Consider the following 27,742-nt stretch of genomic DNA (forward strand, 5'->3'; position numbering starts at 1 on the left):
CCGAGTATATTGAAAGCAAGGGCTTCCACACAGGTGTGGCTCCTGCGTTAATTAAGCAAATCACATCCCAGCATGCTTAGGGGCAGGTATAAAAATGCTGGACAGGCCTGGTCGCCTAGAATTCTGGCTAGCATGGCTGCAAGAGGAGACCTCGGTGGCTTTGAAAGAGGGGTGATTGTCGGGGGCTCGCTTGGCAGGAGCTTCAGTGACCGAGACAGCTCGACTTGCTGATGTTTCACGAGCAACGGTGTCTAAGGTGTGGCATGGAACTCCGAGGGAATGACATCATCAGCAAAGGGCAACAGCGGGCGGAAGCGCATACTCCAGGATCGTGATATCCGTGCGTTCATTCCAAGCGCAAAGGCAGAACAGGAGAGCGACTGCAGATCAACTGACTGCGGATTTCAACCTGGGGCGCGAGCGGCCAGTTTCATCAAAAACGGTCCGACGAGGACTCCACAGAGCGGGATACCAGAGCGGCCCAACGCCCTGTTGAGCGACTTCACATTGGGGTTTCCATTTTTTTGTCCACTACCTGTACATACACACATAAATACTAACTTTGTCTTGTTACAGGATTTACCTTGTAGTCTTAAGTCTCATAGAAAATACCAGAAAGTGATGGGATGTGCCAACATGATGTCATGAACATGGACACAAACAGGATATTGCATCATTAGATCTGTAGATTCATTTGTTAAAAAAAAGAGAGACACAGAATATGTGTTGTGCTTTAACTAAAGACAAAACCCAATCTAGTACAGTACATAACTCTCTCTCTCTCTCACACACACGTACGTTTGTCACAGATCTACTCAACTGGGAACAAAGAAAGAGTCTGGTGGCATTTGAACCATTGACAACCACTGGAGTGAGAAAAATTCTGCTCTCCCCTTCTCTAAGGAGGTGAGGGAGGGAGGGAGCAGTTCAGTCTCCGTGCCTCAAGCCTGCCCTGGGCTGGAGGGAGCACCCTTTCTCTTAGGGAGGGAGGGAGCAGTTCAATCTCCATGCCTCAAGCCTGCCCTGGACTGGAGGGAGCCCCCTTTCTCTCAGGGAGGGAGGGAGGGAGGGAGCAGTTCAGTCTCCGTGCCTCAAGCCTGCCCTGGACTGGAGGGAGCCCCCTTTTCTCTCAGGGAGGGAGGGAGCAGTTCAGTCTCCATGCCTCAAGCCTGCCCTGGACTGGAGGGAGCCCCCTTTCTCTTAGGGAGGGAGGGAGGGAGCAGTTCAGTCTCCATGCCTCAAGCCTGCCCTGGGCTGGAGGGAGCACCCTTTCTCTCAGGGAGGGAGGGAGCAGTTCAGTCTCATTTAGCCCCACCCACCAGCCCTTACCTGATTGGCAGCCCATAAGGTACGGTGGCCAGGAGGGCCCAAAACCTCTAAGATGTCAGTTTTGTGTTTTTTCCACACGTTCGTCATTTTGCCTTTTGATCGCTCAGAAGAAGAAAAACACAATAAAAAGCCGACAAACATAAAAAAATAAATAAAACCACATTTAAAACATTTGAAAAGAGTTTCTCGAGAGTCTGTCTATTCTACTTTGGTCACAACATCGTAGTTTTTATGAATCAATTTCCAAAAGAATAAAATTATTAAAAAATAAACCAAGCTTGGTTCAGAACAGGACAACACATCATACTTGATATATATATATATTTTATACACCGATAATAAGTTCTATATACTTTTTAAACGTTATGCAATACAGTGATTTACACTTTTGAAGGATTGTAGATATTACTGACTGTGTGTTTTCGTTTGTACTGGACAGCAAGGCTATAAACGAGGCACAGAAGACCCTCAGAGTTACAAACTGACCGCTAATCCCAACACCCCGCTGTACTGGACGCTTAAATCTGTGTTTCTGCCGCAGTTACAATTTCAAACAGCAGCCTTTTGTCTATTTGCAGCGCCGTTGCAAAGACTTTTGAAGCGTGACTCTACTGCAGCACCGTGCAGAGTCCTGTAACTTGCTAAATAAACACAGGAGTGCTGGATTCAAATCACACTGCTGTCTGAAGCGAGCTGGATACTAGCTTGTTAAAAACGACCTGTTCTCAGCGAAGTGCGTGACGGATCTGTGGAAATACAGTGCGGTTGGAAAAACAGTATCTGACCATTATTCCCTTCAGGCGGCCCGGTCAACCAGATTCTTCTTAAAAACACACGCGAGAGAGACTCGGGCATAGTGAGGAAGGAAACGGACCGTTCGGAACCTCGGCGCATTTCAGACCCTGTTTCGTGCGCCTCGTTGCAAAATCGGGAAAGTTAGCATCGTTTCTGATTTGGGGGATCACGCGTGTACCTTAAAGGGTTAATGCAGGGCTTGTGGGTAATCTCAAGCTGCAGTAAATAGGGAATCCAGCCCGTTGTGTTTCAACTTGATGGCAAAAGAGATGAGGATATCTGTTTGGTTTTTTTTAGAGATGTGTGTTCCCATGGTTACTAAGATCTGAGTGGCAGGGTTAAAACGCAGCTCCCCTGCAGGGGAGGCGAATTCTTGCACCACATAAGCAAGCCTCAGACTGAAAGACAGGGGATTGGAAAGGTGGGATTCAATACAATGTGGTGCTTATCAGGGGAGTGTGTGCTGTTCCAGCCCCGCCCCCAGCCCTCAAGCCCCGCCCACACAAGCCCCGCCCACACCAAGCCCCACCCCTTTAACCCAGTCAGGTTCGTTGCTCTATTCAGAGACACCACATGGGGCGTTCTGCATAGGACAGCGTCCTTACGGGTTGGAACTGATTCTAGTGCATCGTTTCCATCTCACCACCTCCAGGGGGCAGTAGAACCCTTTCAACGAGGGATACGCAAAACAAAAGGGGGCTGTGTGGTCCCAGTGGTTAAAGAAAAGGGCTTGTAACCAGGAGGTCCCAGGCCTTTATCCATGCGACTTACAGAGACTAGGGTGTGTGAACTATGCATCAGCTGCAGAGTCACTTACAACTACGTCTCACCGGAAAGACGGAGCACAAGGAGGTGAAGTGACTCGCTCAGGGTCACACAATGAGTCAGTGGCTGAGCTGGGATTTGAACCGGGGACCTCCTGGTTACAAGCCCTTTTCTTTAACCACTGGACCACATAGGGTAATAGAAAGCATTACTAAAAGTTAAGGGAGACGCCTCTTTGTCTAAACAACTAAACCTGTGGGTATCCCTAACGTCAGTGTGAGGTCTAACAACTCAGTCAAAGGAGACTGGTGTAACCCCCGTCCATTCAGGATGACTGCCCTGCTAGATGGTTGATGGAAACGATGCCTGCATGCCCCTCCCCTTGAGTGAGGTCAGTAGTTCTGGCCCCTCCCCTTGAGTGAGGTCAGTAGTTCTGGCCCCTCCCCCTTGAGTGAGGTCAGTAGCTCTGGCCCCTCCCCCTTGAGAGAGGTCAGTAGCCCTGGCCCCTCCCCCTGAGTGAGGTCAGTAGCCCTGGCCCCTCCCCCTGAGTGAGGTCAGTAGTCCTGGCTCTGGTAGCCGGGGGTCCCTTCGAAGGCTTCGTTGGAGGGCTGCTGGTAGGGGATGGCAGTGGGGGGGCTGCCCAGGTCGTCTCCTCCAGTGTAAGAGCTGTAGGGCAGCGAGGGGTCCTGGCTGGGATCCGTGTAGTCCTGGGAGAAGAGAGCCGAGTCGGCCCCTATCCGGTACCTCTGGAACGCCAGGACGGACTGGGCAGCCTTCTCAAGGGAGGTCAAAGGGGGTCGAGGGTCAGGGTGCAGTGAGGATGGGACACGGGTTAGGGTCAGGGTCAGGGTACAATAACAAGGGTATGCGACAGAGTTTGGGAAGCGGGGGTAGGGTGTGTGGAGGATGGGGGATGGGTCGGTGGAAGTTAGAAGAGGAGGTTTTGGGGAAGGTGGAATTGTTTAAGGGATAGATTTGGGGTTTAAGGGATCAAGGTCAGATTTGGAAAAGGAGATGCGGGTACAGAGAAAAGGCAGGAATGGAATTGTAGGGTTAGGTTTGGATAAAGGAAGCATTGGGGAATGTGCGATTAGGGTTAGCATTCAGGAGAGAGAGAGAGAGAGAGAAGAGAGAGACAGAGACAGAAGAGAGAGACAGAAGAGAGAGACACAGAGAAGAGAGAGGAGAGAGAGAAGAGATAGAGAAGAGAGACAGAGAGAAAGAGAAGAGACAAAAAAAGAGAGACAGAGAGAGAAGAGAAAGAGACAGACAGAGAGACAGACAGAGACACAGACCAAGAGAGAGAGGCAGGGAGGAGAGAGACGGAGGGGGGGAGAGAGAGGGAGGGGGGAGAGAGAGAGGGAGGGGGGAGAGAGAGGGAGAGAGGGAGAGGGGGAAGAGAGAGGGAGGGGGAGAGCGAGAGGGGGGAGAGAGAGGGAGGGGGGAGAGAGAGAGGGAGGGGGGAGAGAGAGGGAGAGAGGGAGAGGGAGGAGAGAGGGAGGGGGTGAGAGGGGGAGAGAGAGGGGGGAGAGAGCGAGAGGGAGAGGGAGGGGGTGAGAGGGGAGGGAGACGGAGGGGGTGAGAGGGGAGGGAGAGGGAGGGGGGAGAGGGGAGGGAGAGGGAGGGGGGAGAGGGGGTGAGAGGGGAGGGAGAGGGAGGGGGGAGAGAGGGGGAGAGAGAGGGAGGGGGGAGAGGGAGGGGGTGAGAGAGGGGAGGGGGAGAGAGGGGAGGGAGAGGGAGAGGGGAGGGGGAGAGAGAGGGTGAGAGAGAGGGAGGGGGAGAGGAAGAGGGAGAGGGTTATGCGGGGAACAGAAGGATAAAGAAGAAAAGAGAAAAGCAGTTTGATTAGTGAGGTTCATACATCACGTTAGTCAGCTCAAGTCAAGGCATCGGCAGCGTTCTCAACCCAAACCCCAGATCAGGGTCTCGTTACCCTCCCATCGTGAGAGAGACACGCCCGCTTCAGAAGAGTCACAACCTCATAGGACACGGTCCTGCTCCGCTGCGAGAATGGAGTCCTAGACCCACGAAAGCGGTCCGTTCGGTAACTGGGTACAGTCACGGGCAGAACACTTTCCAATAATCATCACTAATTCCTAACGAATCTCACAGGAATTAGGAACAGAATCCCACAGTGGTCAGGGCTCTGGACTCTTGACCGGAGGGTCGTGGGTTCAATCCCAGGTGGGGGACACTGCTGCTGTACCCTTGAGCAAGGTACTTTACCTAGATTGCTCCAGTAAAAACCCAACTGTATAAATGGGGAATTGTATGTAAAAATAATGTGATATCTTGTAACAATTGTAAGTCGCCCTGGATAAGGGCGTCTGTTAAGAAATAAATAATAATAATAATAATAATAATAATAATAATAATAATAATAATAATAATAATGATGGATGTAACAAATACTAGAATGGGCTAGAATTGACTGAACTATTGCTGGTGTCCCAAGACTTCCTGACACCCCCCCCCCGCACACAACAACAACAGAATTTGGGTTGGTCCAGCTCAGGTTGAGTTCCTAAGACTTGGACTGTACCAAGGTGTGAGAATCTCTGGAAGGAGGGGTGGTTAGGCCTGAGGGGGAGTGGGTCGAGGTATAAAGAGTCGATTGTACTCTTCTTCAAAGGAGATGCTCTTAAGCCTCTCGAGAGACAACAGAGCTTGGGCTCCCTGTGAAAACAAAGCCATGCAGACGAGAGGATAACTTAACAGAGACTGGTTTTGCAGAGCTAAATTCTCAACCTCAAAATGTGGCATTTATTCCAGAAGGCTCAACCCCTTTAATAGAGAGTCCTTTTTGGACACAGCAATGCTCCACAAGGCCCAACCCCTTTAACAGAGTCTCCTTCTTGGACAAAGCACAGCTCTAGAGGGTCCATGGAAATGGAGGCTCACCCAGGTGAAGATGGAGAAGAAGGAGAAGGTGATGGAGGCTCTCGCTGCGTCTGCACCCTCCTTCAGGGGGTTGTCCTCTGGCTTGGACACCTGCCACTGATTGGTCAGGAGACAGAAGCCCACGAACCACATGAAGGACCAGAACGCTGTGTGAGAGAGAGAGACATTAACAACGATATTAACAAGCATTCAGAACTGGGCAGACACATGGCAAATGACATTTAATAGAGAAAAGTGGAAGGTGCTGCACGCAGGCAATAAAAATGTGCATTATAAATATCATATGGGAGATACTGAAATTGAAGATCTTTGATAAAGATCTAGGAGTTTATGTTGACTCAGAAATGTCTTCATCTAGACAATGTGGGGAAGCTATAAAAAAGGCCAACGAGATGCTCGGATATATTGTGAGAAGTGTTGAATTTAAATCAAGGGAAGTAATGTTGAAACTTTACAATGCATTAGTAAGACCTCACCTAGAATATTGTGTTCAGTTCTGGTCGCCTCGTTACAAAAAGGATATCGCTGCTCTAGAAAGAGTGCAAAGAAGAGCGACCAGAATTATCCCGGGTTTAAAAGGCATGTCGTATGCAGACAGGCTCAAAGAATTGAATCTGTTCAGTCTTGAACAAAGAAGACTAGGCGGCGATCTGATTCAAACATTCAAAATCCTAAAAGGTATTGACAATGTATTAATAATGGGGCAGGTATAAAAATGCTGGACAGGCCTGGTCGCCTAGAATTCTGGCTAGCATGGCTGCAAGAGGAGACCTCGGTGACTTTGAAAGAGGGGTGATTGTCGGGGGCGCGTTTGGCAGGAGCTTCAGTGACCGAGACAGCTCAACTTGCTGATGTTTCACGAGCAGCGGTGTCTAAGGCGTGGCATGGAACTCCGAGGGAATGACATCATCAGCAAAGGGCGACAGCGGGCGGAAGCGCATACTCCAGGATCGTGATATCCGTGCGTTCATTCCAAGCGCAAAGGCAGAACAGGAGAGCGACTGCAGATCAACTGACTGCGGATTTCAACCTGGGGCGCGAGCGGCCAGTTTCATCAAAAACGGTCCGACGAGGACTCCACAGAGCGGGATACCAGAGCGGCCCAACGCCCTGTTGAGTGACTTTACACTGGGGTTTCCATTTTTTTGTCCACTGCCTCTCTATATATGCTAAAACATTTTTTGATATGATTATGCTTACTTGACTTTATCAGCCATTATTAACACGAATTCTAAACACACAAGCTGCTGTGCAGAACACTCCACAGATACTGAAAATCTCTTTGTTTGTATATTTCTGTGCTCATGGCTCTCTAGATCACACATAAGCCCAAATTCTGCTCGGGGGCGTGGCTTTAACTCTGCAGTGGGCGGGGTCACTCACCGGACACACCCACGTCCGCCAGCACAGCTTTCTTGCGATCCTTGACGCTGCTGATCTGAGGGAAGTAGACGTCGAGGGCGAGGAAGGCCAGGCAGCACAGGAAGGCCAGCGTCCCCATGGTAACGCCATAGTTACAGGCGTTGTGGTTCCGGTTGAAGATGCAATACTCCTCCACCTCATCCGGGCGATTCACGTAGCCTTCGTTCGCAATCGAGCCGAAGATCACGATGGAGAAAACCTGGGGGAGGGAGGAGGGGGGGAGAGGTTAGGCCTGGAGCGAAACAAAGAGAGAGGGGGGGGACAGAGAGAGAGAGAGAGGGAGAGGGAGAGGGAGAGAGGAGGAGAGGGAGAGAGAGAGAGAGGGGGGGAGAGAGAGGGGGGACAGAGAGAGAGAGAGAGAGAGAGAGAGAGAGGGAGAGAGAGAGAGGGGGGGGACGGGGAGGGAGAGGGAGAGAGGAGAGAGAGAGGGGGAGGGAGACGGGGAGGGAGAGGGAGAGAGAGGGAGAGAGAGAGAGAGGGGGGAGGGAAAGGGAGAGGGAGAGGGAGAGGGAGAGAGAGAGAGAGAGAGAGGAGGAGAGGGAGAGAGAGAGAGAGAGAGAGAGGGGGGGGAGGGAGAGGGAGGGGGAGGGGGAGAGAGAGAGAGGAGAGGGAGAGGGGGAGGGAGAGGGAGAGAGAGGAGAGGGAGAGAGAGAGGGGGGGACAGAGAGAGAGAGGGTAGAGAGAGGGAGAGAGAGATAGGGTGGTGAGAGGGAGAGAGAGAGATAGGGTGGAGAGAGAGGGTGGTGAGAGGGAGAGGGGGAGCGAGAGAGAGGGAGAGGGAGAGAGGAGGGGAGGGAGAGGGAGAGAGGAGGGGGAGAGAGACAGAGAGAGGGAGAGGGAGAGAGGATGAGGAGGGAGAGAGGGGGAGGGAGAGAGAAGAGGAGACAGAGAGAGGGGGAGAGGGAGAGGGAGAGAGGGGGGTGAGAGGGAGAGGGGAGGGGGAGAGAGAGAGAGAGGGAGAGGGGTGAGAGGGAGAGGGGGAGAGAGAGGAGAAGGAGGGAGAGAGGGGGAGGGAGAGAGAGAGGAGGAGACAGAGAGAGAGGGAGAGAGATAGAGTGGTGAGAGAGAGACAGAGATAGGGTGGAGAGAGAGAGGGTGGTGAGAGGGAGAGGGGGAGAGAGAGAGGGAGAGGGAGAGAGGAGGGGAGGGAGAGAGCAAAAGAGAGAGAGAGAGGGAGGGAGGGGGTGAGAAGGAGAGGGAGAGAGAGAGGAGGAGGGAGAGAGGTGGAGGGAGAGAGGGGGAGGGAGAGAAGAGGAGGAGGGAGAGGAGACAGAGAGAGAGAGGGAGAGAGAGATAGGGTGGAGAGAGAGAGAGAGGGAGAGATAGGGTGGAGAGAGAGAGGGTGGTGAGAGGGAGAGGGGGAGAGAGAGGGAGAGGGAGAGAGAGGAGGGGAGGGAGAGAGAGCAAGAGAGAGAGAGAGGGAGAGCGAGAGAGAGAGAGAGAGGAGGAGAGGGAGAGAGAGAGAGAGAGAGAGAGGGGGGGAGGGAGAGGGAGGGGGAGGGGGAGAGAGAGAGGAGAGGGAGAGGGGGAGGGAGAGGGAGAGAGAGGAGAGGGAGAGAGAGAGGGGGGGACAGAGAGAGAGGGTAGAGAGAGGGAGAGAGAGATAGGGTGGTGAGAGGGAGAGAGAGAGATAGGGTGGAGAGAGAGGGTGGTGAGAGGGAGAGGGGGAGCGAGAGAGAGGGAGAGGGAGAGAGGAGGGGAGGGAGAGGGAGAGAGGAGGGGGAGAGAGACAGAGAGAGGGAGAGGGAGAGAGGATGAGGAGGGAGAGAGGGGGAGGGAGAGAGGGGGAGGGAGAGAAGAGGAGGAGGGAGAGGAGAGAGAGAGAGAGAGGGAGAGAGAGATAGGGTGGTGAGAGAGAGAGACAGAGATAGGGTGGAGAGAGAGTGGGTGGTGAGAGGGAGAGGGGGAGAGAGAGGGAGAGGGAGAGAGAGGAGGGGAGGGAGAGAGCAAGAAAGAGAGAGAGAGGGAGAGGGAGAGGGGGTGAGAGGGAGAGGGAGAGAGAGGAGGGGAGGGAGAGAGAGCAAGAGAGAGAGAGGGAGAGCGAGAGCGAGAGTGAGAGCGAGAGAGACAGAGACAGAGAGAGAGACAGTTGTGTTAGGTCAAACTTTGCCCCCTCAGGCTTCAAATTAGACCCACGTTTTTTATAAACGTGAAGATGCAGATTTACCTTTTCCGATCTTCATGAATAAAATATAACGCTGTTCTGTTTCCATGGGCGCAGATGGAATGCTGAATTATTCATGCGTTCTACCACGCTATGAAAATTAATTTAGAACGTTTTCAATTATTAAAAACTTGGCACCTTCAGGCAACATGGCAGCCAAAACGAGACACAAACCCAAGAGGAACAAATAAAGAAACAGAATTAAATCTATACGACTCTTCATGATCAAACAGGCAGCTGAGTTTCCACCAACGTGTATCAAAACGTACGAGCGAGAGGAGGCCGTTCTGCCCATCAGCGCTCGCCTCGTTCCTTGTGTCCGATTGATACGAGAACTTTGTCAAGTCGGGTCTTCAAAGGACCCAAGCGACTGAATCTATGATTGAAGTCTTTCAAATCTTAAAAGGAGTTGACATTGTTAACTCGAACCAGAGTGATTGCATTCCTTAGCTTTGTGTCATACAGAAGAACACACAAACGAGAGGAGGCCATTCATCAGGGTCTGAGGAGCCATTGATCTCAGAACTTTGTCAAGTCTTAAAGGATCCAAGTCTCCTTCAACAACATGACTAGACAGCCCGTTCCACCCCCTCACCACTCTCTGTGTGAAGAAGAGTCTCCTTCAACAACATGACTAGACAGCCCATTCCATCCCCTCACCACTCTCTGTGTGAAGAAGAGTCTCCTTCAACAACATGACTAGACAGCCCATTCCATCCCCTCACCACTCTCTGTGTGAAGAAGAGTCTCCTTCAACAACATGACTAGACAGCCCATTCCATCCCCTCCCCACTCTCTGTGTGAAGAAGAGTCTCCTTCAACAACATGACTAGGTAACCCATTCCATCCCCTCACCACTCTCTGTGTGAAGAAGAGTCTCCTTCAGCAACATGACTGGACAGCCCATTCCATCCCCTCACCACTCTCTGTGTGAAGAGTCTCCTTCAACAACATGACTAGACAGCCCATTCCACACCCTCACCACTCTCTGTGTGAAGAAGAGTCTCCTTCAACAACATGACTAGACAGCCCATTCCATCCCCTCCCCACTCTCTGTGTGAAGAAGAGTCTCCTTCAACAACATGACTAGGTAACCCATTCCATCCCCTCACCACTCTCTGTGTGAAGAAGAGTCTCCTTCAGCAACATGACTGGGTAACCCATTCCATCCCCTCACCACTCTCTGTGTGAAGAAGAGTCTCCTTCAACAACATGGCTAGACAGCCCATTCCATTCCCTCACCACTCTCTGTGTGAAGAAGAGTCTCCTTCAACAACATGACTAGGTAACCCATTCCATCCCCTCACCACTCTCTGTGTGAAGAAGAGTCTCCTTCAACAACATGGCTAGACAGCCCATTCCATCCCCTCACCACTCTCTGTGTGAAGAAGAGTCTCCTTCAACAACATGACTAGACAGCCCATTCCATCCCCTCCCCACTCTCTGTGTGAAGAAGAGTCTCCTTCAACAACATGACTAGGTAACCCATTCCATCCCCTCACCACTCTCTGTGTGAAGAAGAGTCTCCTTCAGCAACATGACTGGGTAACCCATTCCATCCCCTCACCACTCTCTGTGTGAAGAAGAGTCTCCTTCAACAACATGGCTAGACAGCCCATTCCATTCCCTCACCACTCTCTGTGTGAAGAAGAGTCTCCTTCAACAACATGACTAGGTAACCCATTCCATCCCCTCACCACTCTCTGTGTGAAGAAGAGTCTCCTTCAACAACATGGCTAGACAGCCCATTCCATCCCCTCCCCACTCTCTGTGTGAAGAAGAGTCTCCTTCAACAACATGACTAGACAGCCCATTCCACCCCCTCACCACTCTCTGTGTGAAGAAGAGTCTCCTTCAGCAACATGACTAGGCAGCCCATTCCATCCCCTCAGATCTGTGTGAGGAAGAGTCTCCTTCAACAACATGACTAGACAGCCCATTCCATCCCCTCAGATCTGTGTGAGGTAGAGTCTCCTTCCCTCTGTCTTGAGTCTATCTCCACTTATCCAGCTGTGTTCTCTGGTCCTTGGTTTCTGTGCTACACCTTCGTTTCTAATCTCTGGATTTGAATCTATACCTGACTCGATCAATCAGCTGCTCAGAATGGGACTGGCATTGATGGGCCGCCTCTCGTTGGCAAACAATCCAGTGTTCTGAGAATTCAAATGGAAACGCTGTGACGGAGAGCGAATGAATCCGAAGCAACCTCCCTCCCGACCTGTGGGGGCGCTGTCTAAACAGGAACAGAGTTCTGGCTGGTCATTCAGTCGGAAGCCAGCCAGCCAGCCATCCAGGAAGGGGGTGGAGTCACAGTACCCTAAAACGGTAGGCGATGTGTCAATCATGGATTGGAGGAGACGTGATTGGACTAGCTATCACAGGGGCGTGACTAAGGGTATAATCCACGATGTGACGATGCAATCTGGCCCTTTGGTTATGAGATTGCCGAGGAAGGAAACTGCGATAAGCTAATGTTGAGCGTTAAGTGTACTGTTTGCTTGTCTGTGTTGTTTCTTGCATTATCATTTCAGGACTAAACCCTTGTGGTTTAAACGCTGGCAACACACATTGTGGTGTAGAGCCAGCATTGTTATTTAACACAGTGTGGAGTAGCGGTCAGGGCTCTGGACTCTTGACCGGAGGGTCGTGGGTTCAATCCCAGGTGGGGGGGGGGGGGGGACACTGCTGCTGTACCCTTGAGCAAGGTACTTTACCTAGATTGCTCCAGTAAAAACCCAACTGTATAAATGTGGAATTGTATGTAAAAAATAATGTGATATCTTGTAAGAATTGTAAGTCGCCCTGGATAAGGGCGTCTGCTAAGAAATAAATAATAATAATAAATAATAATAATAATAATAATAATAATAATAATAATAATAATAATAATGATTATATTTCAAACCACACGCTCCCAAACCCTTAGTCTTTCCACCAGAACCCAACAAGCCGCGTCATTTTCCGAAACTACAGATTCAGAACGTTCTCCGTGTGGTCAAGCGAAACTGGCGAGTCTCAAACGGAGCCTGTCTCTCTGCGATGGCTGCTGTGGTTTCTTGGCAATTAAACACAAACACTGCTGTTGATCCCAGCGTGGAAACCCCCCCTGGGAATGGCGGATGCGTGTTCAGATATCGAGTTTCACTCCGATATGAATCAGAGCTGTGATTAAACACGATCAAAAATTCGTGCCTCTCGACTCCCCACCGTCCTCATCAGCAGAGGGTCAAGGAGGCTGTGTGGTCCCAGTGGTTAAAGAAAAGGGCTTGTAACCAGGAGGTCCCCGGTTCCACCTCAGCCACTGACTCACTGTGTGACCCTGAGCGAGTCGCTTCACCTCCTTGTGCTCCGTCTTTCGGGTGAGACGTAGTTGTAAGTGACTCTGCAGCTGATGCATAGTTCACACACCCTAGTCTCTGTAAGTCGCCTTGGATAAAGGCGTCTGCTAAATAAACAAATTATTATTATTATTATTATTATTATTATTATTATTATTATTATTATTATTATTAAGTGTCCCTGTTTATTGCATTCTAAACACAGAACACACAGCACCATACAAGTGCCTAATTAAACCACAAAATCCTCTAACATGATCACACTGTCGGTTCTATACTGAAATTCTCACACCCAGACGTTTTCATGCAGGTAGGAATACAAAGGATATATCAATGACACATCTTGAGGTGTTCCTACACATTTGATGTTCGGCTGGTTTTCTAAGCTTTCCCTCGACTTAGTTCTGGTAATGCACAGCCCTTTCTTTTAAAAAAGTCATTTAAGAACATGAGAAAGTTTCCAAACGAGAGGAGTCCATTCAGCCCATCTTGCTCGTTTGGTTGTTAGTAGCTTATTGATCCCAGAATCTCATCAAGCAGCTTCTTGAAGGATCCCAGGGTGTCAGCTTCAACAACATTACTGGGGTTCCAGACCCTCACAATTCTCTGTGTAAAAAAGCGCCTCCTATTTTCTGTTCTGAATGCCCCTTTATCTAATTTGTGACCCCTGGTCCTTGTTTCTTTTTTCAGGTCCCCTGGGTCGACATTGTCTATACCTTTTAGGATTTTGAATGCTTGAATCAGATCGCCGCGTAGTCTTCTTTGTTCAAGACTGAATAGATTCAATTCTTTTAGCCTGTCTGCATACGACATGCCTTTTAAACCCGGGATAATTCTGGTCGCTCTTCTTTGCACTCTTTCTAGAGCAGCAATATCCTTTTTGTAACGAGGTGACCAGAACTGAACACATTCTAGGGACTGTCTGTACTGTTGCCTGCTGGGCTCAGGTATAGACTGGTGAACAACGCAGACTCTATCTGCTAAATAAGCCAGCGATGTCAGATGACAGCATATTCATTCACTGAAGAGTCTTGTTAACAGACGCCTCAGCTTTTCCATTAGGAAATAAAAATGATAACGCACTTCAAAGAAAGTCTCTCCCTCTCTCTCGGGTTCAGTAAACAGCTTCGATTTGACTGTGATTGCTTTCCTAGACATTCCTACAGCCCCTGAGATTGGAGAACGCTCTTCAATTAGGAGCCTGGACACCCTTCTGAGAGTCACCGGATCAGGACCCCACGTGCCGGCTTCTACAATGCCTGCTTTCATCTCATTTCAGCTTGTGATTCACAGTCAGCTGCAATCTCGAGGGGGGGGGGGAAGAGAGCAAGAGGGAGGGGGGAAAAGAGAGAGGGGAGAGGGGGGGAGAGAGTTAGAGAGAGGGGGAAGAGAGAGAGAGGGGGGAAGAGAGAGAGAGAGGGGAAGAGAGAGGGGGAAGAGAGAGAGGGGGAAGAAAGAGAGAGGGGGGGAGAGAGAGGGGAAGAGAGAGAGAGAGGGGGAAGAGAGAGGGGGAAGAGAGAGAGGGGGAAGAGAGAGGGGGAAGAGAGAGGGAGGGGGAAGAGAGAGAGAGGGGAAGAGAGAGAGAGTGAGAAGGGGGGAGGGGGAAGAGAGAGAGGGGGATGGGGGAAGAGAGCAAGAGAGGGGGAGGGGGGAGAGAGGGGGATGGGGGAAGAGAGCAAGAGAGGGGGAGGGGGGAGAGAGCGAGGGGGGGAAGAGAGAGGGGGAGAGAGGGGAGAAGAGAGAGGGGGATGAAGAAAGAGAGGGGGAGGGGGGAAGAGAGCGAGAGATGAGGGGAAGAGAGAGGGGGAGAGAGGGGAAGAGAGAGAGGGGGAGAGGGGGGAAGAGAGCGAGAGAGGGGGAAGAGAGAGAGAGAGAGAGGGGGAAGAGATAGAGGGGGGAGGGGGGAAGAGAGCGAGAGGGGGGAAGAGAGAGAGAGGGGGAGAGAGAGAGAGAGAGAGATTAAGAGAGAGAGGGGGGAGGGGGGAAGAGAGCGAGAGGGGGGAAGAGAGAGAGAGGGGGAGAGAGAGAGAGAGAGAGATTAAGAGAGAGAGGGGGGAGGGGGGAAGAGAGCGAGAGAGAGAGGGGGAAAGAGAGCGAGAGAGGGGAAGAGAGAGAGAGGGGGAGAGAGAGAGAGAGAGAGATTAAGAGAGAGAGGGGGAGGGGGGAAGAGAGCGAGAGAGAGAGGGGGAGAGAGAGAGGGGGAAAGAGAGCGAGAGAGGGGGAAGAGAGAGAGGGGGAGGGGGGGAGAGAGAGAGAGAGAGGGGGAGAGAGAGAGGGGGAAAGAGAGCGGGAGAGGGGGAAGAGAGAGAGGGGGAGGGGGGAGAGAGAGAGAGGGGGAAGAGAGAGAGGGGGAAGGGGAAGAGAGAGAGAGAAGGGGAAGAGAGAGAGGGGGAAGGGGAAGCGAGAGAGAGAGGGAGAGAGGGAGGGACGGAGGGAGGCAGTGTGGTCTAGAAGGTAGAGATAAGAGCAGAGGAGAGGAACAGAGAGAGAGAGGGGGAGGGGAAGAGAGAGAGAGAGAGGGGGAGAGGAGAGAGGTCTGGTTAAATCTGACTGTCCTGATTTATTTGAACAGTGATCGCATCCAGGACTATTAAACGATGCACAAGGACGTCCCTATAAATATGCAAGGACTTCAATTTGGAGAACATGCGACTGCAAAAAAACGAACACAATTCAATATAAACGAGTGAGCAGAATGCTCGTTCATCCTGTATGAACCCTGAAAAGATGAACTGGATGCAGCTGATTCACGGGTCACTGTGTGGGGCGCAGGTTACAAAACACATTTTATTAAAACGATCTAAAAGGAGATCGCCTGCTCCCCTTGAAGTCTCTGCTGTTTCCCCTCAGAAGGGACTTCTGAACATCCTGCAATCAGGGAACGAGAGGCAGACCGAGATTAGTGCTTCACGCTGCAGCCCAGCACTCTAACCACTGAGCTCCTCAAACCCACTGCCTTCCACACTGCAGCCCAGTACACTAACCACTGAGCTCCTCAAACCCACTGCAGCCCAGCACACTAACCACTGAGCTACTCAAAATCCACTGCCTTCCACACTGCAGCCCAGCACACTAACCACTGAGCTCCTCAAACCCACTGCAGCCCAGCACACTAACCACTGAGCTCCTCAAACCCACTGCAGCCCAGCACACTAACCACTGAGCTCCTCAAACCCACTGCAGCCCAGCACACTAACCACTGAGCTCCTCAAACCCACTGCAGCCCAGCACACTAACCACTGAGCTCCTCAAACCCACTGCAGCCCAGCACACTAACCACTGAGCTCCTCAAACCCACTGCAGCCCATCGCTCTAACCACTGAGCTCCTCAAACCCACTGCCTTCCACACTGCAGCCCAACACACTAACCACTGAGCTCCTCAAACCCACTGCAGCCCAGCACTCTAACTACTGAGCTACTCAAACCCACTGCCTTCCACGCTGCAGCCCAGCACACTAACCACTGAGCTCCTCAAACCCACTGCAGCCCAGCACACTAACCACTGAGCTCCTCAAACCCACTGCAGCCCATCGCTCTAACCACTGAGCTCCTCAAACCCACTGCCTTCCACACTGCAGCCCAACACACTAACCACTGAGCTACTCAAACCCACTGCAGCCCAACACACTAACCACTGAGCTACTCAAACCCACTGCCTTCCACGCTGCAGCCCAGCACTCTAACCACTGAGCTCCTCAAACCCACTGCAGCCCAGTGCTCTAACCACTGAGCTACTCAAACCCACTGCCTTCCACACTGCAGCCCAGCACACTAACCACTGAGCTACTCAAACCCGCTGCCTTCCACACTGCAGCCCAGCACACTAACCACTGAGCTCCTCAAACCCACTGCCTTCCACACTGCAGCCCAGCACACTAACCGCTGAGCTACTCAAACCTACTGCCTTCCACACTGCAGCCCAGCGCCCTAACTACTGAGCTACTCAAACATACTGCCTTCCACACTGCAGCCCAGCACACTAACCACTGAGCTACTCAAACCCGCTGCCTTCCACACTGCAGCCCAGCACACTAACCACTGAGCTCCTCAAACCCGCTGCCTTCCACGCTGCAGCCCAGCACACTAACCACTGAGCTCCTCAAACCCGCTGCCTTCCACACTGCAGCCCAGCACACTAACCACTGAGCTCCTCAAACCCACTGCCTGCCACACTGCAGCCCAGCACACTAACCACTGAGCTCCTCAAACCCGCTGCCTTCCACACTGCAGCCCAGCGCCCTAACTACTGAGCTACTCAAACATACTGCCTTCCACGCTGCAGCCCAGCACTCTAACCACTGAGCTACTCAAACCCACTGCAGCCCAGCACACTAACCACTGAGCTACTCAAACCCGCTGCCTTCCACACTGCAGCCCAGCACACTAACCACTGAGCTACTCAAACCCACTGCCTTCCACACTGCAGCCCAGCACACTAACCACTGAGCTCCTCAAACCCGCTGCCTTCCACACTGCAGCCCAGCACTCTAACCACTGAGCTACTCAAACCCACTGCTTTCCACGCTGCAGCCCAGCACACTAACCACTGAGCTCCTCAAACCCGCTGCCTTCCACACTGCAGCCCAGCACTATAACCACTGAGCTCCTCAAACCCACTGCTTTCCACGCTGCAGCCCAGCACACTAACCACTGAGCTCCTCAAACCCACTGCCTTCCACACTGCAGCCCAGCGCCCTGACCACTGAGCTCCTCAAACCCACTGCAGCCCAGCACACTAACCACTGAGCTCCTCAAACCCACTGCCTTCCACGCTGCAGCCCACGGCTCTAACCACTGAGCTACTCAAACCCACTGCCTTCCACACTGCAGCCCAGCACACTAACCACTGAGCTCCTCAAACCCACTGCCTTCCACACTGCAGCCCAGCACACTAACCACTGAGCTCCTCAAACCCACTGCAGCCCAGCACACTAACCACTGAGCTCCTCAAACCCACTGCCTTCCACACTGCAGCCCAGCTCCCTAACCACTGAGCTCCTCAAACCCACTGCAGCCCAGCACACTAACCACTGAGCTCCTCAAACCCGCTGCCTTCCACGCTGCAGCCCAGCACACTAACCGCTGAGCTCCTCAAACCCACTGCCTTCCACACTGCAGCCCAGCACACTAACCGCTGAGCTCCTCAAACCCACTGCCTTCCACACTGCAGCCCAGCACACTAACCGCTGAGCTCCTCAAACCCACTGCCTTCCACGCTGCAGCCCAGCACACTAACCGCTGAGCTCCTCAAACCCACTGCCTTCCACGCTGCAGCCCAGCACACTAACCGCTGAGCTCCTCAAACCCACTGCCTTCCACACTGCAGCCCAGCACACTAACCGCTGAGCTCCTCAAACCCACTGCCTTCCACGCTGCAGCCCAGCACACTAACCGCTGAGCTCCTCAAACCCGCTGCCTTCCACACTGCAGCCCAGCGCTCTAACCACTGAGCTCCTCAAACCCACTGCCTTCCACGCTGCAGCCCAACACACTAACCACTGAGCTCCTCAAACCCACTGCCTGCCACGCTGCAGCCCAGCACACTAACCACTGAGCTCCTCAAACCCACTGCCTTCCACACTGCAGCCCAGCACACTAACCACTGAGCTCCTCAAACCCACTGCCTTCCACACTGCAGCCCAGCACACTAACCGCTGAGCTCCTCAAACCCACTGCCTGCCACGCTGCAGCCCAGGGCTCTAACCACTGAGCTACTCAAACCCACTGCTTTCCACACTGCAGCCCAGCACACTAACCACTGAGCTCCTCAAACCCACTGCCTGCCACGCTGCAGCCCAGGGCTCTAACCACTGAGCTCCTCAAACCCACTGCCTTCCACACTGCAGCCCAGCACACTAACCACTGAGCTCCTCAAACCCACTGCCTGCCACACTGCAGCCCAGCACACTAACCACTGAGCTCCTCAAACCCACTGCCTTCCACACTGCAGCCCAGCACACTAACCACTGAGCTCCTCAAACCCACTGCCTTCCACACTGCAGCCCAGCACACTAACCACTGAGCTCCTCAAACCCACTGCCTTCCACGCTGCAGCCCAGCACACTAACCACTGAGCTCCTCAAACCCACTGCCTTCCACACTGCAGCCCAGCGCTTTTTAAAGCCTCCCCTGGCTTCTCTCTCCCTCATATCCAAGCTCTTGCACTCAGGTAGAAACCTCAGCTCCCAACCATTCCCTCCCCCTCCTCTCTCCCTCCCCCCCTCCCTCTTATCTCCCTCCCCTCCCCCTCCCTCTTCCCCTCCTCCCTCTTCCTCTCCCCCTCCCTCCCCCTCCCATCCTGTCTCAATCTCATGACCTTCTGCAGTAAGACAATCAGGCAGCCCCAGGACTCAGCGGCTGTCCTTCAACTCTCCCTCTCTCCTCCCTCTTTCCTCTCCTCCCCTCCCTTCCACAATCCTGTCTTAATCTCATGACCTTCTGCAGTAAGACAATCAGGCAGCCCCAGGACACAGCGGCTGTCCTTCAACTCTCCCTCTCTCCTCCCTCTTTCCTCTCCTCCCCTCCCCTCCACAATCCTGTCTTAATCTCATGACCTTCTGCAGTAAGACAGACAATCAGGCAGCCCCAGGACACAGCGGCTGTCCTTCACACAGTCACAAGACTGTCTTCAGACAGCCTGTTTGTTCTGCCACAGTCCTTCTAGTCACGCTGAACGCACACACACACACACACACACACACGCACACGCACACACGCACACAGGGCTATTGTCCTGCTGCTGGCACATCCATCACTGCTAGGCCATCAAATACATACAGCCAGCATCCTCCAAAACACACACACAGCGACACGCATCACCTTACATTTACAACTGTTTCTTCACAGAGCGATGACATCACAGGCTTTGAAAACAATTCATACGAGAGCCTTCTTATTCCCTGCTGGTGTTTGATATCCGGAGAGAGGGAGCAGGGAGCGCGTACCCTCAGGGCTCACAGATTTCCATATAGAATAGGGATGAACCAGAATTATCCCGGGTTTAAAAGGCATGTCGTATGCAGACAGGCTAAAAGAATTGAATCTGTTCAGTCTTGAACAAAGAAGACTACGCGGCGATCTGATTCAAACATTCAAAATCCTAAAAGGTATTGACAATGTCGACCCAGGGGACTTTTTCAACCTGAAAAAAGAAACCAGGGGTCACAAATGGAGATTAGATAAAGGGGCATTCAGAACAGAAAATAGGAGGCACTATTTTTACACAGAGAATTGTGAGGGTCTGGAACCAACTCCCCAGTAATGTTGTTGAAGCTGACACCCTGGGATCCTTCAAGAAGCTGCTTGATGAGATTCTGTATCTGTTAATCCTGGAGTGGTTCACTGTATCTGTTAATCCTGGAGTGGTTCACAGTATCTGTTAATCCTGGAGTGGTTCACTGTATCTGTTAATCCTGGCGTGGTTCACTGTATCTGTTAATCCTGGAGTGGTTCACTGTATCTGTTAATCCTGGAGTGGTTCACTGTATCTGTTAATCCTGGAGTGGTTCACTGTATCTGTTAATCCTGGAGTGGTTCACTGTACTGTTAATCCTGGAGTGGTTCACTGTATCTGTTAATCCTGGAGTGGTTCACTGTATCTGTTAATCCCGGAGTGCTTCACTGTATCTGTTAATCCTGGAGTGGTTCACTGTATCTGTTAATCCTGGAGTGGTTCACTGTATCTGTTAATCTGTTAATCCTGGAGTGGTTCACTGTATCTGTTTATCTGTTAATCCTGGAGTGGTTCACAGTATCTGTTAATCCTGGAGTGGTTCACTGTATCTGTTAATCCTGGAGTGGTTCACAGTATCTGTTAATCCTGGAGTGGTTCACTGTATCTGTTAATCTGTTAATCCTGGAGTGGTTCACTGTATCTGTTAATCCTGGAGTGGTTCACTGTATCTGTTAATCTGTTAATCCTGGAGTGGTTCACTGTATCTGTTAATCTGTTAATCCTGGAGTGGTTCACAGTATCTGTTAATCCTGGAGTGGTTCACTGTATCTGTTAATCCCGGAGTGCTTCACTGTATCTGTTAATCCTGGAGTGGTTCACTGTATCTGTTAATCCTGGAGTGGTTCACTGTATCTGTTAATCTGTTAATCCTGGAGTGGTTCACTGTATCTGTTTATCTGTTAATCCTGGAGTGGTTCACAGTATCTGTTAATCCTGGAGTGGTTCACTGTATCTGTTAATCCTGGAGTGGTTCACAGTATCTGTTAATCCTGGAGTGGTTCACTGTATCTGTTAATCTGTTAATCCTGGAGTGGTTCACAGTATCTGTTAATCCTGGAGTGGTTCACTGTATCTGTTAATCTGTTAATCCTGGAGTGGTTCACTGTATCTGTTAATCCTGGAGTGGTTCACTGTATCTGTTAATCTGTTAATCCTGGAGTGGTTCACTGTATCTGTTAATCCTGCAGTGGTTCACTGTATCTGTTAATCCTGGAGTGGTTCACTGTATCTGTTAATCTGTTAATCCTGGAGTGGTTCACTGTATCTGTTTATCTGTTAATCCTGGAGTGGTTCACTGTATCTGTTAATCCTGGAGTGGTTCACTGTATCTGTTAATCTGTTAATCCTGGAGTGGTTCACTGTATCTGTTAATCTGTTAATCCTGGAGTGGTTCACTGTATCTGTTAATCTGTTAATCCTGGAGTGGTTCACAGTATCTGTTAATCTGTTAATCCTGGAGTGGTTCATTGTATCTGTTAATCCTGGAGTGGTTCACTGTATCTGTTAATCCTGCAGTGGTTCACTGTATCTGTTAATCCTGGAGTGGTTCATTGTATCTGTTAATCTGTTAATCCTGGGGTGGCACGTCCCTCCAATCTGGTTAGTTATATCACTTTTCTATATGCAGCATGCAACCCTAATGTATGACTCAGGCAGGGAATACAGGAAGAGTATTTATAGTGTTGTGATAAATCAATGTTGAAACGAAGCGTCATATTTCGACTAGAAAAGGATTCAGTACCATCAGCCAATCAGCTTCCAGCTCTGGCGAGCTTCTATCAGACAGCAGATGCTGCTGGAACCTCAGAGGAATCAAACTTAAAACCATCAGCTACTGGACAGAAATACTAAACTAAGACAAACAGGATCCGAATTTAATTTTACTAACCTTAGAAACCAGCCAACCACTGACGGAGTATCCCGTACCTACAACTGCTGATTATTAATAAGGGTTGATAGAAATGCAAATTCAGCCCATCTTGCTCGTTTGGTTGTTAGTAGCTTATTGATCCCAGAATCTCATCAAGCAGCTTCTTGAAGGATCCCAGGGTGTCAGCTTCAACAACATTACTGGGGAGTTGGTTCCAGACCCTCACGATTCTCTGTGTAAAAAAGTACCTCCTATTTTCTGTTCTGAATGCCCCTTTATCTAATCTCCATTTGTGACCCCTGGTTTCTTTTTTCAGGTCCCCTGGGTCGACATTGTCTATACCTTTTAGGATTTTGAATGCTTGAATCAGATCGCCGCGTAGTCTTCTTTGTTCAAGACTGAACAGATTCAATTCTTTGAGCCTGTCTGCATACGACATGCCTTTTAAACCCAGGATAATTCTGGTCGCTCTTCTTTGCACTCTTTCTAGAGCAGCAATATCCTTTTTTGTAACGAGGTGACCAGAACTGAACACAATATTCTAGGTGAGGTCTTACTAATGCATTGTAAAGTTTTAACATTACTTCCCTTGATTTAAATTCAACACAATATATCCGAGCATCTCGTTGGCCTTTTTTTATAGCTTCCCCACATTGTCTAGATGAAGACATTTCTGAGTCAACATAAACTCCTAGATCTTTATCATAGATTCCTTCTTCAATTTCAGTATCTCCCATATGATATTTAACTTAATAAAACTTTTACATTCCACACAGAACTGTACGCAGATGACTTCCAGTCCAGGAAGTTGTTCGACACATCAGTGCTCCCCAGCAGCCGACTGAAAACTCTTGAGAGATCCCAGCGATTCCGCGTCATCACCATGGTAACCCATTCCACGCCCGTGTGCGGACTCTATCGCCTCTTCACTCCCGGTAGACGCACGCTGAATGAACGATGGCTGAGTGATGCTGTTTCAGCTGTGAAAGCACTTTCACATCGTCTCACGTGTACTGTTACAAGGTAAATAACAGTCAACACAATGAATCAAGGCCAGCGATGCCTCTCTGTTTGGAAGTGCTGTGTTCGGATCTGCTGTTTAATTCAGTTTTGCAGATGACAACCAACATCAGGGCAGAGCAAACACAAGTAAGGGATTATACGATGAATTTACCACAGTACCGTGCCTCTCTGTGCTTTACAATGCTTCCCTATGCTTTACCAGACCTCTCTGTGCTTTACAATGCTTCCCTATGCTTTACCACACCTCTCTGTGCTTTACAATGCTTCCCTATGCTTTACCAGACCTCTCTGTGCTTTACAATGCTTCCCTATGGTTTACCAGACCTCTCTGTGCTTTACAATGCTTCCCTATGCTTTACCAGACCTCTCTGTGCTTTACAATGCTTCCCTATGCTTTACCAGACCTCCCTGTGCTTTACAATGCTTCCCTATGCTTTACCAGACCTCTCCGTGCTTTACAATGCTTCCCTATGCTTTACCAGACCCCTCCGTGCTTTACAATGCTTCCCTATGCTTTACCAGACCTCTCCGTGCTTTACAATGCTTCCCTATGCTTTACCAGACCTCTCTGTGCTTTACAATGCTTCCCTATGCTTTACCAGACCTCCCTGTGCTTTACAATGCTTCCCTATGCTTTACCAGACCTCTCTGTGCTTTACAATGCTTCCCTATGCTTTACCAGACCTCTCTGTGCTTTACAATGCTTCCCTATGCTTTACCAGACCTCCCTGTGCTTTACAATGCTTCCCTATGCTTTACCAGACCTCTCCGTGCTTTACAATGCTTCCCTATGCTTTACCAGACCCCTCCGTGCTTTACCAGACCTCTCCGTGCTTTACAATGCTTCCCTATGCTTTACCACACCTCTCTGTGCTTTACAATGCTTCCCTATGCTTTACCAGACCTCTCTGTGCTTTACAATGCTTCCCTATGCTTTACCAGACCTCTGTGCTTTACAATGCTTCCCTGTGCTTTACCAGACCTCTCTGTGCTTTACAATGCTTCCCTATGCTTTACCAGACCTCTCTGTGCTTTACAATGCTTCCCTATGCTTTACCAGACCTCTCTGTGCTTTACAATGCTTCCCTATGCTTTACCAGACCTCTCTGTGCTTTACAATGCTTCCCTATGCTTTACCAGACCTCTCTGTGCTTTACAATGCTTCCCTATGCTTTACCACACCTCTCTGTGCTTTACAATGCCTCCCTATGCTTTACCACACCTCTCTGTGCTTTACAATGCTTCCTATGCTTTACCAGACCTCTCTGTGCTTTACAATGCTTCCCTATGCTTTACCAGACCTCTCTGTGCTTTACAATGCTTCCCTATGCTTTACCAGACCTCTCTGTGCTTTACAATGCTTCCCTGTGCTTACCAGACCTCTCTGTGCTTTACAATGCTTCCCTATGCTTTACCAGACCTCTCTGTGCTTTACAATGCTTCCCTATGCTTTACCAGACCTCTCTGTGCTTTACAATGCTTCCCTATGCTTTACCAGACCTCTCTGTGCTTTACAATGCTTCCCTATGCTTTACCAGACCTCTCTGTGCTTTACAATGCTTCCCTATGCTTTACCAGACCTCTCTGTGCTTTACAATGCCTCCCTATGCTTTATCAGACCCCTCTGTGCTTTACAATGCTTCCTGCAACAGTCTCTTGACACAGGGGTTGTACCGACAGACTGGAAAATAGCAAACGTAATACCAATCCACAAAAAGGGAGACAAAACCAAACCAGGTAACTACAGACCAATAAGCCTGACTTCTATTACATGTAAACTTATGGAAACTATAATAAGATCCAAAATGGAAAATTACCTATATGGTAACAATATCCTGGGAGACAGTCAGCATGGTTTTAGGAAAGGGAGATCGTGTCTAACTAACCTGCTTGACTTTTTTGAGGATGCAACATTGACAATGGATAACTGCAAAGCATACGACATGGTTTATTTAGATTTCCAGAAAGCTTTTGACAAAGTCCCGCATAAAAGATTAATTCTCAAACTGAACGCAGTAGGGATTCAAGGAAATGCATGCACATGGATTAGGGAGTGGTTAACATGTAGAAAACAGAAAGTACTGATTAGAGGAGAAACCTCAGAATGGAGCGAGGTAACCAGTGGAGTACCACAGGGATCAGTATTAGGTCCTCTGCTAGTCCTAATCTACATTAATGATTTAGATTCTGGTATAGTAAGCAAACTTGTTAAATTTGCAGACGACACAAAAACAGGAGGAGTGGCAAACACTGTGGCAGCAGCAAAGGTCATTCAAAATGATCTCGACAGCATTCAGAACTGGGCAGACACATGGCAAATGACATTTAATAGAGGAACGTGTAAAGTATTGCATGCAGACAATAAAAATGTGCATTATAAATATCATATGGCAGATACTGAAATTGAAGATCTATGATAAAGATCTAGGAGTTTATGTTGACTCAGAAATGTCTTCATCTAGACAATGTGGGGAAGCTATAAAAAAAGGCCAACGAGATGCTCGGATATATTGTGATGAATTTAAATCAAGGGAAGTAATGTTAAAACTTTACAATGCATTAGTAAGACCTCACCTAGAATATTGTGTTCAGTTCTGGTCGCCTCGTTACAAAAAAGGATATCGCTGCTCTAGAAAGAGTGCAAAGAAGAGCGACCAGAATTATCCCGGGTTTAAAAGGCATGTCGTATGCAGACAGGCTAAAAGAATTGAATCTGTTCAGTCTTGAACAAAGAAGACTACGCAGCGAACTGATTCAAGCATTCAAAATCCTAAAAGGTATAGACAATGTCGAACCAGGGGACTGAAAAAAGAAATCAGGGGTCACAAATGGAGATTAGATAAAGGGGCATTCAGAACAGAAAATAGGAGGCGCTTTTTTACACAGAGAATTGTGAGGGTCTGGAACCAGCTCCCCAGTAATGTTGTTGAAGCTGACACCCTGGGATAAGCATAAACAGGACAATATAAATACACGGGGCGCGTTGCGATACGCTTTTAATAAAAAGGAGACTCTCTCACAGCGGAGTGGAAACACTAGCGTGCAACACGACTGCTAATATAATATCGGCGAGGTTTGCATTGCTCGATGCGTTTAACCTTGAAAAACAGTCGCGCCGCAAAAACGACAGCGAGGTTCACTTAAAGGGTAGTCTTGCTGTATCCGTAGTATTGCATTATTAGCAACAGTAGCATTAAATTTAGCGCAACAGTATTTCAAATCTATATAAAACGCTTTCGTTTGAACGCGTTTGCAGTGTTGCGTCCCCGGCGCCGTCTCGTGAGCTAGTGTCACGCGCTTGAATGAACGACCCACCCGTGCGCTTTAGTGGAAAAAAAACACGCTTTAACACCGACACGGCTAAATTCTCCGTGTGCATCTTCCAACTGCATCAATTTAGTGCCTTGTGACACTAAATTGATATTTAGCTATACACCATAACGTTGCAATTCTGCAGCTCCGACCCAAGAGCCCGGAATCAGAGTCCGGTTACAAAACCTGCCCCTCGCTAGGATCCAATCTCGCTTCAACACCAGCAGTACCGTGCAACAGAACCGGTACTGGCCCAGCCGACCGGTGCAATACCACCGTTTGCAGACTGCGCGTCTCAGATTTCAAATACTCACCCAAGACACCATCCTCAAGACCGAATGAGGCTGTCGGACGAACATCTGGGGGTCAAACGCGCCTCCCGCTTTACCGGCTCCATACGCCATGCCTTCCATTCTTAAAAACGAATTAATAATCAATGCTTAATTTAACGACGTGACGGTGTTTATGGTTGTAGTGGAATAGCACGATATAACAGAATCTCTCTCCTATACGGCCCCTCGCTCGCCCGCCCCCGTGTCTGACGATGATAACAACGCTGTTCTCCTCTCCAGCCCCCCCTTCTCTCTAATAATACCCGCGGCTCGCACGGAGATGCTGCTTTGAAGGGCGGAGAGAGAGAGAAAGAGAGAGAGAGGGATAGAGAGATAGACACATTGAACGGATGACAGCGCGTTCACGACAGCTCCACAAGAACGCGCATTATCTCTTGTCATTGAAAAAAGAAGGGGCGCGCCTGCCCGAGAAGGTGCGCATGTGTAGAGGCGTGGGTCTGCTAAAAAAATAAATACAGCTAATCCCATATTCAACACAGCGCCGTTGCTTGTACTTAATGAAATGTGGATTATTATTATTTATTTCTTACAATTGTTACAAGATATCACATTATTTTTACATACAATTCCCCATTTATACAGTTGGGTTTTTACTGGAGCAATCTAAGTAAAGTACCTTGCTCAAGGGTACAGCAGCAGTGTCCCCCCCACCTGGGATTGAACCCACGACCCTCCGGTCAAGAGTCCAGAGCCCTAACCGCTACTCCACACTGCGGCCCCTGTATTGTTGCCGTCGGTTCAGCCTAACACACTGTCTCATGTTCTTGAACCCTCGCTGTACACCGTGTTGTACACCATCTGCTTTATAAATTACCTGTTAGCGGGGTCGCTCACACAACGAAGCGCTACTCTTTTCAACCGCCAGGTGGCAGTTTCATTCACATGCTTTATTTAAACACACACGCCTGCTGCAGTCTCTAGGACTATATTAAAAAAAAGGATAGGACAATGACGTCACAAGTGGGCGGAGTTAGTAAACAGAGGCGCCATTCCTGGAGCCCGTAGAGCTCTTTCACAGCGCGCTTGCAATGCTTTTAAAGTGTTCACGCTCGCCCTGGCAAAATGTTTCTAGATATAATCAAGCATTAAATAACAGTCAGTCACTTTAAATTAACGATATGTTGTATTGTTATTAAAAAAAATAATACCGGTCTATCCTGGCTCTGCAACACAGCATCTCCGCAATGTATTCTGTAGAGTGGGCTCCATAAATGGCGCCTGTAATTGAGCACCGA

General features: G+C 49.8%; 1 protein-coding gene across 2 annotated transcripts; it reads right to left on the minus strand.

Moving 5' to 3' along the window:
• Positions 1-2,619: 2,619 nt before the first annotated feature.
• LOC131732037 (synaptogyrin-1-like) lies at positions 2,620-26,863 on the minus strand. Of its 2 annotated transcripts, none has more exons than XM_059021048.1 (4): positions 26,469-26,850; positions 7,174-7,411; positions 5,791-5,936; positions 2,620-3,662 (listed from the first exon to the last, which is right to left on the minus strand). In XM_059021048.1, the coding sequence occupies exons 1-4, from the start codon at positions 26,565-26,567 to the stop codon at positions 3,444-3,446; spliced, it is 702 nt and encodes a 233-aa protein (XP_058877031.1). In that variant the 5' UTR covers positions 26,568-26,850; the 3' UTR covers positions 2,620-3,443. The 2 variants fall into 2 exon arrangements, with proteins under 2 accessions (XP_058877031.1, XP_058877032.1); XM_059021049.1 differs by lacking the exon at positions 2,620-3,662 and adding an exon at positions 4,624-5,565 and having other exon boundaries at positions 26,469-26,863.
• Positions 26,864-27,742: the final 879 nt, after the last annotated feature.

Source organism: Acipenser ruthenus, unplaced genomic scaffold (genome assembly GCF_902713425.1).
Source record: "Acipenser ruthenus unplaced genomic scaffold, fAciRut3.2 maternal haplotype, whole genome shotgun sequence".
NCBI classification, from domain to species: domain Eukaryota; kingdom Metazoa; phylum Chordata; class Actinopteri; order Acipenseriformes; family Acipenseridae; genus Acipenser; species Acipenser ruthenus.

Coding starts and splice junctions, on each gene's coding strand:
- LOC131732037 (XM_059021048.1), bottom strand. CDS start 26,567: ATGGAAGGCATGGCGTATGGAGCCGGTAAAGCGGGAGGCGCGTTTGAC. Junction 7,412..26,468: donor TCTTGAGGATGGTGTCTTGG/GTGAGTATTTGA, acceptor TCCCTCCCCCAG/GTTTTCTCCATCGTGATCTT. Junction 5,937..7,173: donor GGCGGACGTGGGTGTGTCCG/GTGAGTGACCCC, acceptor TCTCTCACACAG/CGTTCTGGTCCTTCATGTGG.